This window comes from Neofelis nebulosa, chromosome 17 (assembly GCF_028018385.1).
Source record: "Neofelis nebulosa isolate mNeoNeb1 chromosome 17, mNeoNeb1.pri, whole genome shotgun sequence".
Lineage (NCBI taxonomy): Eukaryota > Metazoa > Chordata > Mammalia > Carnivora > Felidae > Neofelis > Neofelis nebulosa.
Window position 1 is genome coordinate 45,230,196 of NC_080798.1, and position 15,436 is coordinate 45,245,631.

Consider the following 15,436-nt stretch of genomic DNA (forward strand, 5'->3'; position numbering starts at 1 on the left):
AGCATGAAGGATGCATAATCTGCTGGGTGGTAGTTATGTGTGTGTTCACTTTTTAAAATTATTCAAGCTCAAAACTTAAGTTATGTATACTTTACTATATGTATATGTTATGCTTTAATAAAAAGTTGAAACACTGAAAAAAGTAATCTCTTCTGAAATTATGATAGTAATAATTACCAATTTTATTTATATAAATAAATAACATTTAATTTATGTAAATGATATATAATCAATATATGAATGTTTATAATTTGTGTAAATATTATGTAAATAATATATAAATAATTATATACAAAAAGTTAAAACACTGAAAAAAGTAACAATTTATTCTGAAATTAAGATAGTAGTAATTATTTTATTTATATATACTTTACGTTAAAGCACCTTTTCATATATCAATACTATGATTATAAATATAAAAAAGTATTTTGTAAATTTTAAATTGTAATATTACCAGATATAATTTATTTTTGGAACAATTTTCAATTTTCTAGAGCTGTTTATCTGTTTCTGTTTATGGACCACACCATGGCATAAAAGATTGCATAAGCTACCCTTTCATTTGCTGTTGTAAAATGACAACTGAAAATCATTATCAGAATTAATAAAAAGAGGGGCACCTGAGTGGCTCAGTCAGTTGAGTATCCATCTTCGGCTCAGGTCATGATCTCATGGTTCGTGGGTTCGAGCCCCGGGTCAGCTTGGAGCCTGACAGCTTGAAGTGTTGACAGCCTGGAGCCTGGAGCCTGCTTTGGATTCTGTGTCCCCCCCTCTCTCTCTCTGCCCCTCCCCCACTCATGCTCTTTCTCTGTCTCAAAAATAAATAAACATTATTAAAAAAAATTTTTTTTAGGGGCGCCTGGGTGGCTCAGTCGGTTAAGCGGCCAACTTCGGCTCAGGTCACGATCTCGCGGTCCGTGAGTTCGAGCCCCGCGTCGGGCTCTGTGCTGACAGCTCAGAGCCTGGAGCCTGTTTCAGATTCTGTGTCTCCCTCTCTCTCTCTGCCCCTCCCCTGTTCATGCTCTGTCTCTCTCTGTCTCAAAAATAAATAAACGTTAAAAAAAAAATTTTTTTTAAAGTATAAAAAGAGAGGCTTTGCTGATCAGTAAAGTCACATCTACTCACTATATCAAAATCAAAAGCTGTTCTTTTTTGGTAAGAAACAAAGTATTTTCATGTTATAACAAATGTTATTTGTAAATAGAGAATAGTCAGGAGGTAAATGATCTGGAAGAATACTCTATGCTGTCAGAATTTTACCCATTGAAAATCTTTGGGTTTTGCCCCTAAGTGGTAATTCTAGATAATATCTCTCAGGTTCAAAATAACAAGAAATGTACTAATTTGCTTCATTATTTTAGGTATTGTTCAAGACTACATGTATCAAATACAAGTATCAGACATCTAAAATTACCTATTGCCATGTGAAATAACAATTGTCATTTAAGTCAAGAACGATAGACAACACTCATTTCTTCTTTTTGATATGTAAATATAATTTTTTTCTCTTCAAGGTTTAAAATTTAAGTAATCTTGCAAAGGATGGTTCAACTCTTTGTTACTCTTCTTTTTTACCTTTTAGGGGGAAAAATAGCCATACTTAAGGAGGTAATAAACTTATGCCTTAACATTTGAGACTAAATTTCATGCTTTAAAGTAATGGCTCTTTGCCAGAATCAACTGTGGAGCTTTATAATATGCATTCTATGATCCTGCCTACTGTAAACCCTTATTCAATAGGTCTGTGATGGAATCCCAGGGCGTCTTCATTCAAGGGGAAAAAAAAAAACACCACATATTTCCATATGCAATTCTGATATTCCTCATTGATTACTACTGTCCTAAATTAAAAGGCAGAAGTAATGAACTTGTTTGTTTATTGCTGCTCATGGTAGACAAATATTTTGCTCTCTAAACAATCAGCTTATGTCTAGAAGTAGGAGGTTTAGGGGCAACTGGGTAGCTCAGTTGGTTAAGTGTCTGACTCTTGATTTCGGCTCAGGTCATGATCTCACAGTTCGTGGAATCAAGTCCTGTGTCGGGTTCCGTGCTGACAGCATGGAGCCCGCTTGGAATTCTCCCTCTCTCCCTCCCTCCCTCCCTCCCTCCCTCCCTCCCTCTCTCCCTCTCTCTCTCTCTCTCTCCCCGCCCCCCCCGCCTCCCTCTCCCTGCCCCCCCCAAATAAATAAAATAAACTTAAAAAAAATTATAAGGTTTGCGTATTTGTTGATAATGCTTGTGTAGAGAGGAAAAAGTGAGCATTGTTGATTTATTCAGTATTGGCTTGAGGGAGGAAAAAAAATCATGTTATATGAATAGAAAAGAAATTTTACAGGAAATCACTTTTTAAAGTGAAAATGAAGATCCTAAAATATGAAAATTTATGTTTGTTCATTAAGAAAATGGTAGTTTAGGTACGCTTGGGTGGCTCATTCTGTTGGGCGGCTGACTCTTGATTTTGGCTCAGGTCGTGATCTGATGGTTCTTGAATTCAAGTCCAGTATCGGGTTCTACACTGACAGTGTGGAGCCTGCTTGGGATTCTGTCTCTCTGTTTCTCTCTCTCAAAAATAAATAAACTTTCTTTTCAATTTAAAAAAAGAAAAAACAGTAGTTTAAGGGTGCCTGGGTGACTCATTTGGTTAATAAGCATCTGGCGTTGGCTCAGGTTGTGATCTCATGGTTCATGAAGTGGAGCCCCACATGGGCTCTGCACTGACAGTGCAGAGCCTGCTTGGGATATTCTCTCTCTCTACCCCTCCTCTACTTATTCCCTCTCTCTTTCAAAATAAATAAATAAACTTAAAAAAAAAAAAAAGAAAATGGTAGTTTAAGTGGTAACAGAGTGGAAGATGGAATATGGGGAAATAGGGTATTTGGAGTAGAAAATACTATAGAAAAATGACATTTTTAGTTAAAGTAGTGGAACATTCTGGTAGTGATAACAAGGAAAATAAGATTTTTGTTTGGTTTTCCCTCACTGAGGCTCTGGGGAATAGAAACAAGAATTAATGTTTTACATTGTTTGGGTAGAATCAGTCATGGTAGATGATTTGCTCATTCATTCATAATATTCATTCATTCATTCTAATTGCATAGACAGGAATGTTGGAGAAAAGATTTATCTTTCAGCAGCTATTCTCCTGTTCAGAAACCAGCTCCATCTAGTCTTGGCTATTGTAATCAAGTCATAACCTAATTGGAATATAATTTCTTCTCTGTAAAAACTGAGGGTTATGCTGAATACTTTCACCAGTTTCTAAAATTCTATGCTTTTTATGTGAATTTTAGGTTAATCTCATAAAAACACATTCATTCCATTCATACCATTCTTGCCTAGCCCTCTTTATATTTATTCTCTCTTTTTTTTTTTGTACATAACATCTATGTCTTGGTACTGATTCCATTGGTTATTTATGTACTTGCTGTCTACCTCACTGGACTGTAAGCTGTTTGAAAACAGAGACACAGGTCACTTTAGTGTCTGCACCTATGCATACAAAATGGATTACTAGTGACAAAATTAAGTTTTTCTTCTTTTAGAAAATAAACTTTAGGGGCACCTAGGTGGCTAAGTCAGTTAAGTGTCCAATTTCAGCTCAGGTCATGATCTCATGGTTCGAGGATTTGAGCCCTGCGTCGGGCTCTGTGCTGACAGATCAGAGCCTGGACATGCTGCAGATTCTATGTCTCCCTCTCTCTCTCTGCTCATCACCCACTCATGCTCTGTCTTTCTCTCTCTCAAAAATAAATAAACATTAAAAAAATTTTTTTAAGAAAATTAGCTTTAAAAAAATGTTTGTTTACTATATATTTTTGAGAGAGAGTGAGCAGGAGGGGCAGAGAGAGAGGGAGAGAGAAAAATCTCTAGGTACCGCTAGAGAATAAACTTCTGAACTACCTTGTTGTAATGCAGGGTCTGTGCAGTTAGAAATAACACTGATGTTAGGAATTCCATCTATTTTATTTACCAGATTATTGTGCCTGGCACATAATTGACACTTCAGTTCTGTGTTTAATAAATATGAATGAATTGGGGCACCTGAGTGGCTCAGTTGTTTGGGCTTCCGACTTCAGCTCAGGTCATGATCTCATGGTCTGTGAGTTTGAGCCCCATGTTGGGCTCTGTGCTCACAGCTCAGAACCTGGAGCCTGCTTTGGATTCTGTGTCTCCCTCTCTCTCTGCCTCTCCCCCACTCATGTTCTGGCTCTCTCCCTTTCTCTCTCGAAAATAAATAAACAATAAAAAATTAAAAAACTAAATATATAAATGAATGAGCAAATAATCATTTATTAAATGTCTTCAAGTTTCAAAACAATATGGATGGGGGGGCGGTGCCTAGGTGGCTTAGTCGGTTAAGCATCTAAGTCTTGATTTTGGCTCAGGTCATGATCTTACAGTTTGTGGGTTGAGGCCTGAGTCGGGTTCTGTGCTGACAGCACACAACAACATCAACAACAACTATGGATAAAATAACATGTTAATTCCACTTATTTCTTTTCAATGATAGATTATTACATACATTGATAAGTGCATGGTTATTTTATCCCTCTTTTTTTTTTTTTTTTTTTTAATGTTTATTTGAGAGAGAGAGAGAGAGCAAGGGAGGGGCAGACAGAGAGGGAGAGAGAAAATCCCAAGCAGGCTCTGTGCTGACAGCAGGGCCCGATCCCAAGAACTGTGAGATCATGACCTGAACTGAAATCAAGAGTTGGACGCTTAACCCACTGAGCCACCCGGGTGCCCCCAAGGACACGGTTACTTTAGTTACAAAAAAGTGACTATAAAATATATGGTTATATAATATAGTTAACACTTAAGCAGTGGAAGAGATCTGTATTCATTACTGTTTTCATAAACATCAGCTAAATTTTAAGTGTGTATACATTACAATGTATGGCTCTGATAGCACATACTAGGCTGCAGATAATTTCCTTACCTTGCTTGAACTGTGCACCTGGATATCTCTTCTCTCCCTTCCCCTCCCATTAATGCTTTCCTCACCCTGTTTGGGCTCTGAAACCCCATGCTAGAGACCCCCCCTTCCCCTCATCCCCATAGATGACCCTCCTCACCCAGCTAGGCTTCTGACACCCACCCCCTGGGTCCTTCTCATACTCACATCTTTGACTCTGTCTGAACTCCACAGTTCTTAAAGCTCTATTGAAAAAGTATTCTTATAAGATATTTGAAAATTGTAAATAAACCGTAAATGTTTTACTCAATAATTTATGCCATAGATATGACATTGAATGTCTTATTTTTTCTAGGACAGACTTAAGTAATATCTTTTGAAAATAATATAAGTGAATTTAGAATGTAGATAACTAAAATGGTTAGTTGAATAGTATACTCCATTCTATATTTCATAAGTCTTAAGTTATTTTGAAAATAATTGTGAAGTTTTTAGATGAAAAATAGTACTTAAAGGAAAAAAAATATGATGTATTAAAATGATTGTGGAATTCAAATTAGTTTCCTTAGGGGCACCTGGGTGGCTCAGTTGGTTAAGCATCCAGCTCTTGGTTTTGGCTCAGGTCATGATCTCACTGTTTTGTGGGTTTAAGCCCACATTGGGCTCTGCGCTGACAGTGCAGAGCCTGCTTGGGATATTCTCTCTCTCCCCTCCTCTCTGCCCCTCCCCCACTCATTCTCATTCTCTCTCTCTCTCTCTCTCTCTCTCAAAACAAATAAATAAACTGAAAAATTTTAAAAACCCAAAAAACAATAATAAAATATAATCAGGAAGAAGTGATGTGATTAAGTAAATATGTGATAGCAAACTATTAATTGACTTAAACTGAGAGGAGAAAAATTTGTTAAAAAGGAGCATCACCTACTAGTTATTCTTGGACTTCATAATCTTTTAGAAACCAAATATCCAGTAGACCTTCAGCCAGTACATTTTTCCAGTGGACATGCCAAGTATGATGACTGTCAAGCCTGAAGTGTTTTTAACAGAATGAATGCTGTGTCTCTTCAATGCAGAACTATGTTGGCACATTGGAGGTGCCAGGCATTTTGTTTTAGAATATCTGACATGAAACCATAGCCTTGGGATTTATCAGCTTATTGAGATAGTTAATAGAGAGATGGAAGAGTGAGGCAATTCTCAAACCATTTGCAAGGACTTTTTGAAAGTTTTTTAACTCTTTCAGGTGCTATAGTAGCTTCATACTTAGAGTGTAAAAAAATAAGTAGAACTCAATTTTTTAAACAATGTACAGATGTTTATAATTACATTTTTCAGTATAATAGTGTTTGCATCTGATATCAAGGAGCATTCATTATTATATATATAATGTATTATGTAATATATATAATATATTATATATATATATATATAATATATTATGTGTGTTATATCATTAGTTTACTTTTTGTTAAATTTTAAAGCATTCCCAGCAGAAAGTATCCTCCTTTTTGCCACAAATATTTCCATTCATGGCTGCTTGTTTGACAGTTGAACAGAAGCATCTTATTTCCAGAGTCCCCCTTCCCCCCACCTTTTATCATTCGTCTGTGCATGGAGTTAAGGTCTGTAGTATTAGTTGTGTACAACTTTTATTTATTTTGTTACTTACCTTAAAGTAAATAGGGTAGTTTTCAGAAAAGTCATAAAGTAAGTGGGCTCTCTGACAAATTCGGCCTTTACTTTCTGACCCAAAAGCAACTGAACATTACATGGTAGCCATCAGGTCAAGAAGGGTGAGGTTGAGGATACAAATTCCAGAAAAGGAATGATAACTTACAGAGTTGTTTTTAGCAGATCATCTTAGAGCAACTCTCTGAGGCTACATACTGTCCATGCATAATCTTAATTTTTATTGTATTTATTGATTTATTATATATTTTAGGAAAAGAACATCTATGAGCCCACCATCCAGCCCTACTTATTTCTGTTCATCCTTTGCCCTGTCCTTTCTCCCCATCAAAGGAAACCATCGTTCATCATTCCTTTCTTTTGTTCTATCACATATGCTTTTTATTTTTTACTGTTGCTCAATCTTCATATTCTTTATTGGTACAACCTACCTCAGGATTGTTTTGAAATTAAGTTAAGAAATGTATATAATAAGCTTTGCACAGTGCCTGACCCATCCCCAAATGGCACTTGTGTTATTAATGTTCTTTTGTGGAAAGAGAACAAGAAAAGCATGCCTTTTCTCAGCTCTTTCCTATGTTTTATCTTCCTGAACCCTTCCAGGGAAAAGTGAGAAAGTATGAGGGTTTGAAGTCTTTTCACCTTTTCATGGGACTGAGCAATTTACAGAATGAAGCAGTAGAGAATGGGATTTGGACTGTCCCCGGTTAGGGAACTGAGTTCCCAACTGAGAAAAATAAATAAATAAACTGCACTATTAAGTTTCCAATTTTTCCCTTCTCTTTCACACTGCTTTGTGCCCTTGGGATAGGATTTCTGTCTACTTTAAGTTTGATGCAGTATAGTGAAACTCCTCATAGCCAGTGTTGAAGAATAAAAGACCGAATTGACCTAGAAAATAATCAGTGACATAAATGGATCAGTTAGAGTTTACTGAATGATCAAGCAAACAAACCCCCCACCCAGCCCATTTTTACACTGTTCGCCTTCCCACCCAACATTGGGAAGCCTTGGTTTGTTTTCAATATCTGAAAATAATTTCAGTCCTCCATTTTTCCTTCCCCCTGATGGCCCTATGATCTGCAATATTGCACCAACTCAAGACAAATTCTTGATCTTCTGAGCTTTTTTTCCAATTTCTGCCTAATTTCCTTTTTTCATACACTCATGTTAATAATTTCTATTAACAGAGTTATTTATTATATCACATCTGTCCTAATTCTACTACATGGATATTTAAGCAATGCACTTACCGGGGATTTTGGTCAACTAAAATTCATAATGTACCATTAAGTGAGTTGGTTAAACATTACTGCATAATTAGCAGCATTCATAGGAAAAATAGGTAAGACAACAGTCACCTCAAGCCTGGCTGGCCAGGGAAAGAGTTCCTTAGACAACAGGGGTACCTGGCTGGCTTAGTTGATAGAACATACTACTCTTGATATCAGCATCATGAGTTCAAGCCCCACGTTGGGTGTAGAGCTTACTTAAAATAAAATAAAAAATAACAATAAAAAAAAGAGGGGTGCCTGGGTGGCTCAGGTGGGTAGGCATCCAACTCTTGATTTCTGCGCTGGTCATGAACTCACGGTTGCTGAGTTTGAGCCCTGCATCAGGCTCTGTCCTGGCAGCACAGTGCCTGACTGGGATTCTCTCTCTCTCTTCTCTCTCTCTCTCTCTCTCTTTCCCCCTCCCCTGCTTATGCTCTGTTTCTCAAAGTAAAGAAGTAAAACATTCAAGAAAAAAAGTAAAATTATTTCTCAATTAAAAAAAAAGAGAAAGTGCCTTTAAGTAAAAAGAGCACTTTTTACCAACTGTTACATTAATCCTAACTAAATTTCACTTTATTCCTTTGGGCAGGTTTTCCTGCCTTGCATGATCTGTGATGCATTATGACACACAATATATCCCTCTTAAGCCTGTGTCATTCATAAATTTGTTATCTTTGCTTAGGCTGTTGATGTCGTAGCCACCTCCCTCCAAGTGAACCTGTACATTTTTGGGTACTTTTGCTTAGAATCATCTGTTTTATTAAGTCTCCATTTCTTCATCTCGGTCATGAGAACTTGATAATATTTCCTTAAGATATTTTACTCAATTTAGGATAACTATACCTGTAGCATTTTCCTGATCCTCCAAAAGAAGACCCTTAAAAAGCAAATTAGATTAGCATTCAGCTTGGCCTTCATGATTTCACTTTTTACAAATAGAAGCTGTGTGAAGAGATATTTTTATCCATAAGGTTTATTAGGAACAGTGAGAGACATAGCTTGCTCTTATACAGTTTTCACTTGTACTTGTTCTATTCCTCTTTCTCTTTTTTTTTGAAAATAGCTTTACTGATGAATAATTTACATATCATGAAATTCACCCATTTAGAGTGTACAAGATTCAATAGTGGTTAGTTTTTTATTTTTAATTTTTTAAAAAAATTATTTATTTCTTTTGAGGGAGAGAAAGAGAGATCCATGCATAGGGGAGGGGCAGACAGAGGAGAGAGAGAATCCCAAGCAGACTCCATGCTGTCAGTGCAGAGCCCACTGTGGGGCTCGAACTCACAAACTGTGAGATCCCTACCTGAGCTGAAACCAAGAGTCAGATGCTTAACTGACTGAGCCACCCAGGTGCCCCACCCTAATCCAAATTTAGAACATTTTTATCATCCTAAAAAGAAAACTTGTGACCATTCTCTCTTTCTCTTAAAAAAAAATATCTAGAAGTAATTTTATTTTGTTTTCTAAGGAAGTCTTTCCTCGGGAAACTGCCTTTCCATCATGGATTTCCTATTCTCTTTCTTCATATTCTGTGTTTGTAAACCTAGAATTTCATTCCTTTCTTATCTAATTTAAAAGATAACACAAGAAAAATAGATGTGACCTCTTAACATGAGGTAGTTAGCACCAACTTAGGGCTATTTTTCATGGATTGTCAAGAATTCTTTCATTGGGCAATGGATACTGTAAAACTAATTTGGATTGAATTTAGGAGCAAATGACAATAGCATTAACAGCATGATTCATAATACTTTAATACTATAAATCTTTTAATATTTTTATGTCTTATGGGAAGCAGATTTAAAAGTAAGGCCATTGTATGTGGTTGGGTTGTACATTCATAGCTTGGAGGGAATTTCTTCAAGATAATGGGGTAAAAGAAAAGTTTAAATGAGGATTTAAGTCTTAGGTTGTTTGGAGTAGCAGAGCCAACCCAGTTATGTCTGAAATCATAGCCTGTGATGGTAATGACCGTATTAACTGCTTCTTCCCTTAGGTAGACATGATAAAACTTCTGACTTCTTTAATTTCCAAACACTTGTGTCAGTTAATCAGAAAATACCTTTGTTGAAGGGATGAGTCCATACTTCCCACACCTTCCATTTGTCCTTGCATGTTACTTTGTTTGTTTTGGGGGCTAGGTTGTGGGGAGGGCTAAGATATAGTAAGTTCTATAATTATTTTCCTGTGTGTTTTTATTAACATTGCTTTTATACCTCTAATATAGATTCAACTTTATATACTTCTTTGGGAAGGGTAGTGTGTCTCATTCTACACAAGTTTGTTTTGTTTTGATTGATTTAATAATTAGAGAAGTGGAGAAATAGTTCCAACTAGTGAAGTACTGGTGATGGGGCTATTAGTAGGACTGTTTTTTTTTTCTTGATGTAAATATATTTTGGTAGATCTTTCTCTTTTCATCTAAATTCTTTTTATTTTCATATTGCTTTTAGTTTGAACAAAAAAACAAAAAAGGACTTAAGTATGCTTCTCTTTTAAGTATAAGGAACTGTCGTTTTCAACATGGATTTAGAAATAATTGCTTTAAAATCTATATCTGATGATAGTGCCATTTTTGTTTTACTTAGGTTCTCCCTGCTCTCCTCCCTTTGTTATTTGAAAGATACGAATTATTTACTTAAGGCTTTTAGCAGCATTGTAACAAACAGAAAAATTTGAGTCAAGGCATATTATGTTCAGGCAAATACTGAATTTGCCAGATGTTTTAAAGATGAAAGTTTCAAGAGTTAGGTAATAGAGTTTTTCAAAAGAAAATTTTCAAGTTGACTCTTTACTATGAACGAAGATAACATTTAATAGTAAATCTTCTAATTTTAGCTTTCCTTCACAACATTCTTCCTGATCCCTATCCACGTCAAAATTAGGGCACATACTTCAAAGATTAATTAATTGGAAGGATCAAAGTATTCATGCATTCAGTGATCACTTAACTGAAAGTATTGTTTGTTATCAAGGATAAAATGTCCATGGCGCTACCTTTGTTTTTTAATCACTCATGCAAATAAATTAATAATCTTTTTTATTTGTCGGAATGTTGGGTTTCTTGGAATACTAGGCAAGTCTCTTAAGTCCTGTTTCTCAGTTCTTTTGAAAATGGGCATATGATTCTAATCGGTCTTTTGAAATTCCTTCCAACATTGATTCTACTACCTTTACAGGATATTTTGAGACTTATTCGTGCCCAAAACCATACAATAGTAACTATAAAAGAATATATATTTTTTTAAGTTTTTATTTATTTATTTTGAGAGAGAGACAGAGAGTGTGAGCAGGGGATGGGCAGAGAGAGAGAGAGAGGGAGAATCCCAAGCAGGCTCCATGCTGTCAGGGCAGAGCCCAATGTGGGGCTCAAACTCATGAAACTATAAAAGAATTTTTTTAATAGTAGATATAAATGTAATTTTATAGACAATGATTATAAAATACATCAAAAAGATATGGATTCTTTTGTCTGGGATATAAAAGTAATCATAGTCTAATTTAGGCATTTACGGTTTCTGATTTAAGAGTATCCTATTCTTGTGCCTTTCTGGAGTATAAATACAGAATAGAAATGACATTATTTCCTTGAGCTCTGACATTCCTTGTTTAGCTTGTTTTGGGAGACAAAAATGCATTTTGAGAGTGAATTAGAATATTTGCTAAAAGGTGCTAAGAAGAACAAGACTAGACTAATGGTCTCACTGGTGAAGCCAATTTAAAGCTAATTATGAGTATGCTAAGTTACAGTCTTATTACAAAGGAAGATAATGGACCATTTTGGGTTATTTGATATTTCTTATATTTTGTCTAATTTTGTCCAATTCTAAAATTTAATAAGTGTGGAGACCATCTTAAACATAAGGGATAAAGCCAAGAAGAAAACAGGGGACCGAACTAATGGAAAATTCATGCTTCAGTTCAGTAAAATTACATAATAAAAGAAAAATATTTGCTAATCTTTATGACAGTAATTATATGAATTTGTGTGTGTGTTCTCCTTATTAATTAATTTCATGCTCATTTGTTAGGTTATTGACTTATACTCTTTTAAATTTTTTTCTCCTTCCCCCTACAGAATCTGTCTATGATCTTCTCCCAAAGGAGTTACAGTTACCTCCATCTAGAGAAACATCTGTAGCATCAATGAGTCAGACAAGTGGTGGTGAGGCAGGCTCGCCTCCTCCAGCTGTAGTTGCTGCTGGTATGCATTTCATTTTACTTCATTAAAGAAAAGTAGTGTATTATCTGGCCAACATGAACAGTGCTGGCAAAGTCCATATCAAAAAGAGTGTGATTTGAGGGTTTGTTTTAGGAGGTTTTAAAACATATACTTTTAACCTTAAAATATTTCAATATGCATTTCTTGATATAATTCTTCTTAAAATTTCACATTGGCACATCTGTTAGTGCCATTTCCTTTCTAGGAGCTTATCTTCAGCTATGGAAACAAATTTGAAGCTCTTTTGTTGACTGCTCATAAAAAGGTTACATACCAAGCTATGGATAGAAAATTACATTTGAGTCTCTACTTTAAACAATTATTTTTAAAAATTTGCTGAAAGGGAAAAATATTTGATTTTGTGTAACCTGAAAAAGGACTCTAGCACTCAAGTCTCTTTTCTGTTTGTAGCATGTTACTACAACCTTTTCCCTACATTTAAAAACATGTGACTTAAGACCTCTTTTAAATTCAGTTGAAAGTAATGGGAAATTTGAATGTAATTTTTATTGTAAAGGTATTTTGATGTATCAGTGAAAAAGTATAGAAAGTAGTGTTTGAAATTTATCAAGTTTATTTTTACTCAGCTCTCAAATCATACACTTTATAATTATATAAAATTGGTTCAATTTTTTATTGAACCAGAATAAAAGATTGACAGATAAGGTAATAGAAAAAGTCTTGATTATTGATAAATTAATGAGTGCTTACAATAATACTAGATTGCCCAACTGTAATTCTTTTTTTAGTTGGGTTTTATAGATTGCAAAATGTATTTGGTTTTTTAAAACAAAAGAAAAAATATATATATATATATTCTCTGAAGTTGTATCTATCGCTCTAAATAGAGGTTTCTTATCCAATGATACCTCTCATCTTTTAAAATGGTACTTAACATCCATCGCACCATTGTTTTCAGTAAATTCATTTCATTTCAAAAAGAATGGTGAAGTGAAAGGTGATTTAAATGAGGATTTGGTGCTATAATAGGACTTCATATATTTTTCTTGTATGGATTAACCAGTGTATCATTAATCTTGTGTACCAGTCTTTTCCCTGAGCTGTATATGGCAGTATGCAGCCTTTCTGGCTGAGGGCAGGAAAACTTTAAACATAGCAAGGAAACTTATCAGCCCTGCTCACTGTTCATGTGTTGCCAGACATTTTCTAACAGATTCTGTGGATTTAATTGTGAACTTTTTAACAATCAAATTGGTAAGATGACCTGGTTTTACATTATATGCACTGGGTTCTGGAATATATTTTTCTGGAATTTAAAATTTTAAATATTGCTTAAAATTGTATCAGATGATAAAATATGAAAAAAGGTTGTAATGAATTATTTCACTTTAAATCCACAAGTAGAAATTGACTAACTGATTTCTTTTATATCTTTTGAGATTGTTTTTTATAGACTTGTTGAATCTATATAGAACTAAAAGTCTGTTTCTTCTGTGCTTTTTAACATCTGTTGACAGTAGATCCAGTTCCTTTTAAAAGCTGAAAAAATGTCAGTTAGGTTTGGAAAAGAACACTTCCTTTTAAATAATGCCAAACTCAGTTTCAAATTGTTATATATAAATATTGAAAATTCTTGAATTTGAATCACTAATAGAATGTTGATCCTCTCTCCCTCCATATATTTCAGAAAGTCCTATCCACATAAATTAAATTGAAAGATATGAGTTGAAAAATCATAAAAATAAGAGAATTAACCGAAGGACGTATTCTGAAGTAATAAATTCTTGCTAGATTGAGAAGTTATTCACATTATAAAGATGATGAAGAGAGTAAGGGGGTGACATTGACAGTTGTCTTATATTCACATACAGAAAGTTTCTGTGGTCTACAACCAAGTCATTTGTAACTTTTTTTTATATAACTTTACTTTAGTAACCAATATAATATCATTCTAGGATTCTGTCTTATTGGTAAAATAGTTTTTGTCATATAACATTATAGGTAAGAGAGTTTACATTACAGAGTAATTATTGTAGGGAAATCAGTTAGTGTATATTATTATAGAGTTGCTTTTTTATTTAACATATTAATATCTTTAGTGACATACCTGTCAAAGAGAAGGATTTGGAGTAAATTACCAGTTACTCAGTGTTTCCTGACCAAAAGACTTGACATTTAGGGAAAGGCACATTAATTTAGACTTCTGTGAGTTTTTTTTTAAATCTATACATTTGCTGTTTAAATATGAAATGCATAAAAATGATGACTCTTGATGTAGTTAATTCTTCAGAGTTTTGAAGGAGCCGGATTGGCTGCTATCAGGTATGAGGGCCTGGTGGGAACAGACTTCTAGTTCTGCCATAAAGGTTTGTGTTTCACAAGTTCTAAATCAATTTAAATTTTAAAATTTAGAGGCTGGGCATGTAGGTGTTCATGTACTTTTTTTTATTACTTAATTATTAAAAATGTGTTTCTCAGATTCGCCAATCTAGATTTTTTCCCTTTACATATTACTGAGGGAATGAGTAAACATGGTGCTGCTAATCCACAATCCAGAATATTGGGTAAAAAAGTATCTCTTAAAATTTTTCTGCTTGTATACTATTCACACTTTTACATACTCCCATCAGTAAATTCTTTTTATCTGGTAAGTTTCAGAGTTGGGGCTGGGAGAAAGAGAGATTACTTCTACACCACTCCTCTCCTCTCCATGGGCCAAGTGTCAGAATCTGGGAGGTGTAGTTGAGAGTCGCCAGTCTTCAAATTGTACTCCTCATTTTTTAAAGACCTCTGCTTTTGTCCCACTAGAACAGTAGTTGAGAGTTCAAGGTTCAATATGTGAATGAATAAGTTTTAGAAATACAGACCTTCTGAACATTATTATAAGTTCTTAGTAGTTAAGACGGGCCATTTTCCTAACACAAAAAAAGTTATCCAAATGAATTAATGGCATTTTTGGCAAAATAAGGAGTTGCTCAAGAAATGCAAATTGTGAAAGGATTCTTTTTGTTATTTGGGTTTTTTTTGTGGGGTGGGGGGAATCCTATAGTATAGGTTATAAAGAACTAAAATGCAAGTATTATTTTAGAAAACTAAAACAGTGACACCAGAGTTGAGGGAGTTTTTGCAAAAAGATATGGCAGGCAATTTTCTTAAATAACAGCTTTATTGATATATAACTCATATACCAATCAAGTATTTTTTTAACCTACTTACATGTTTATAATTTTTAATCCTTAGATTTACTTAATTAAAATAGGAAGTCTTTCACAGAAGTGAACAATAAACTTTAATCTTCATTTTAAGAAATCAGATTGTTTTCTTTTTCTATCCTAGACTGTTTTTCTTCATTTTGGTATATGGCATTATGTT

The 15,436-nt window shown here is 34.5% G+C and overlaps 1 protein-coding gene across 8 annotated transcripts in view; it reads left to right on the forward strand.

Annotated features, from left to right (window-relative positions):
• The window catches only part of NFAT5 (nuclear factor of activated T cells 5), a 115,910-nt gene that overhangs the window by 33,784 nt on the left and 66,690 nt on the right, over window positions 1-15,436 (forward strand). For 4 of the 8 annotated variants that reach the window (XM_058706950.1, XM_058706951.1, XM_058706953.1 and 1 more), the window contains one exon: window positions 11,960-12,085. In XM_058706950.1, the coding sequence (XP_058562933.1) occupies window positions 11,960-12,085 (126 nt within the window). Of the gene's footprint in view, window positions 1-11,957; window positions 12,086-15,436 lie in introns of those variants that run through there. The other 4 variants (XM_058706955.1, XM_058706957.1, XM_058706960.1 and 1 more) reach the window with 2 other exon arrangements.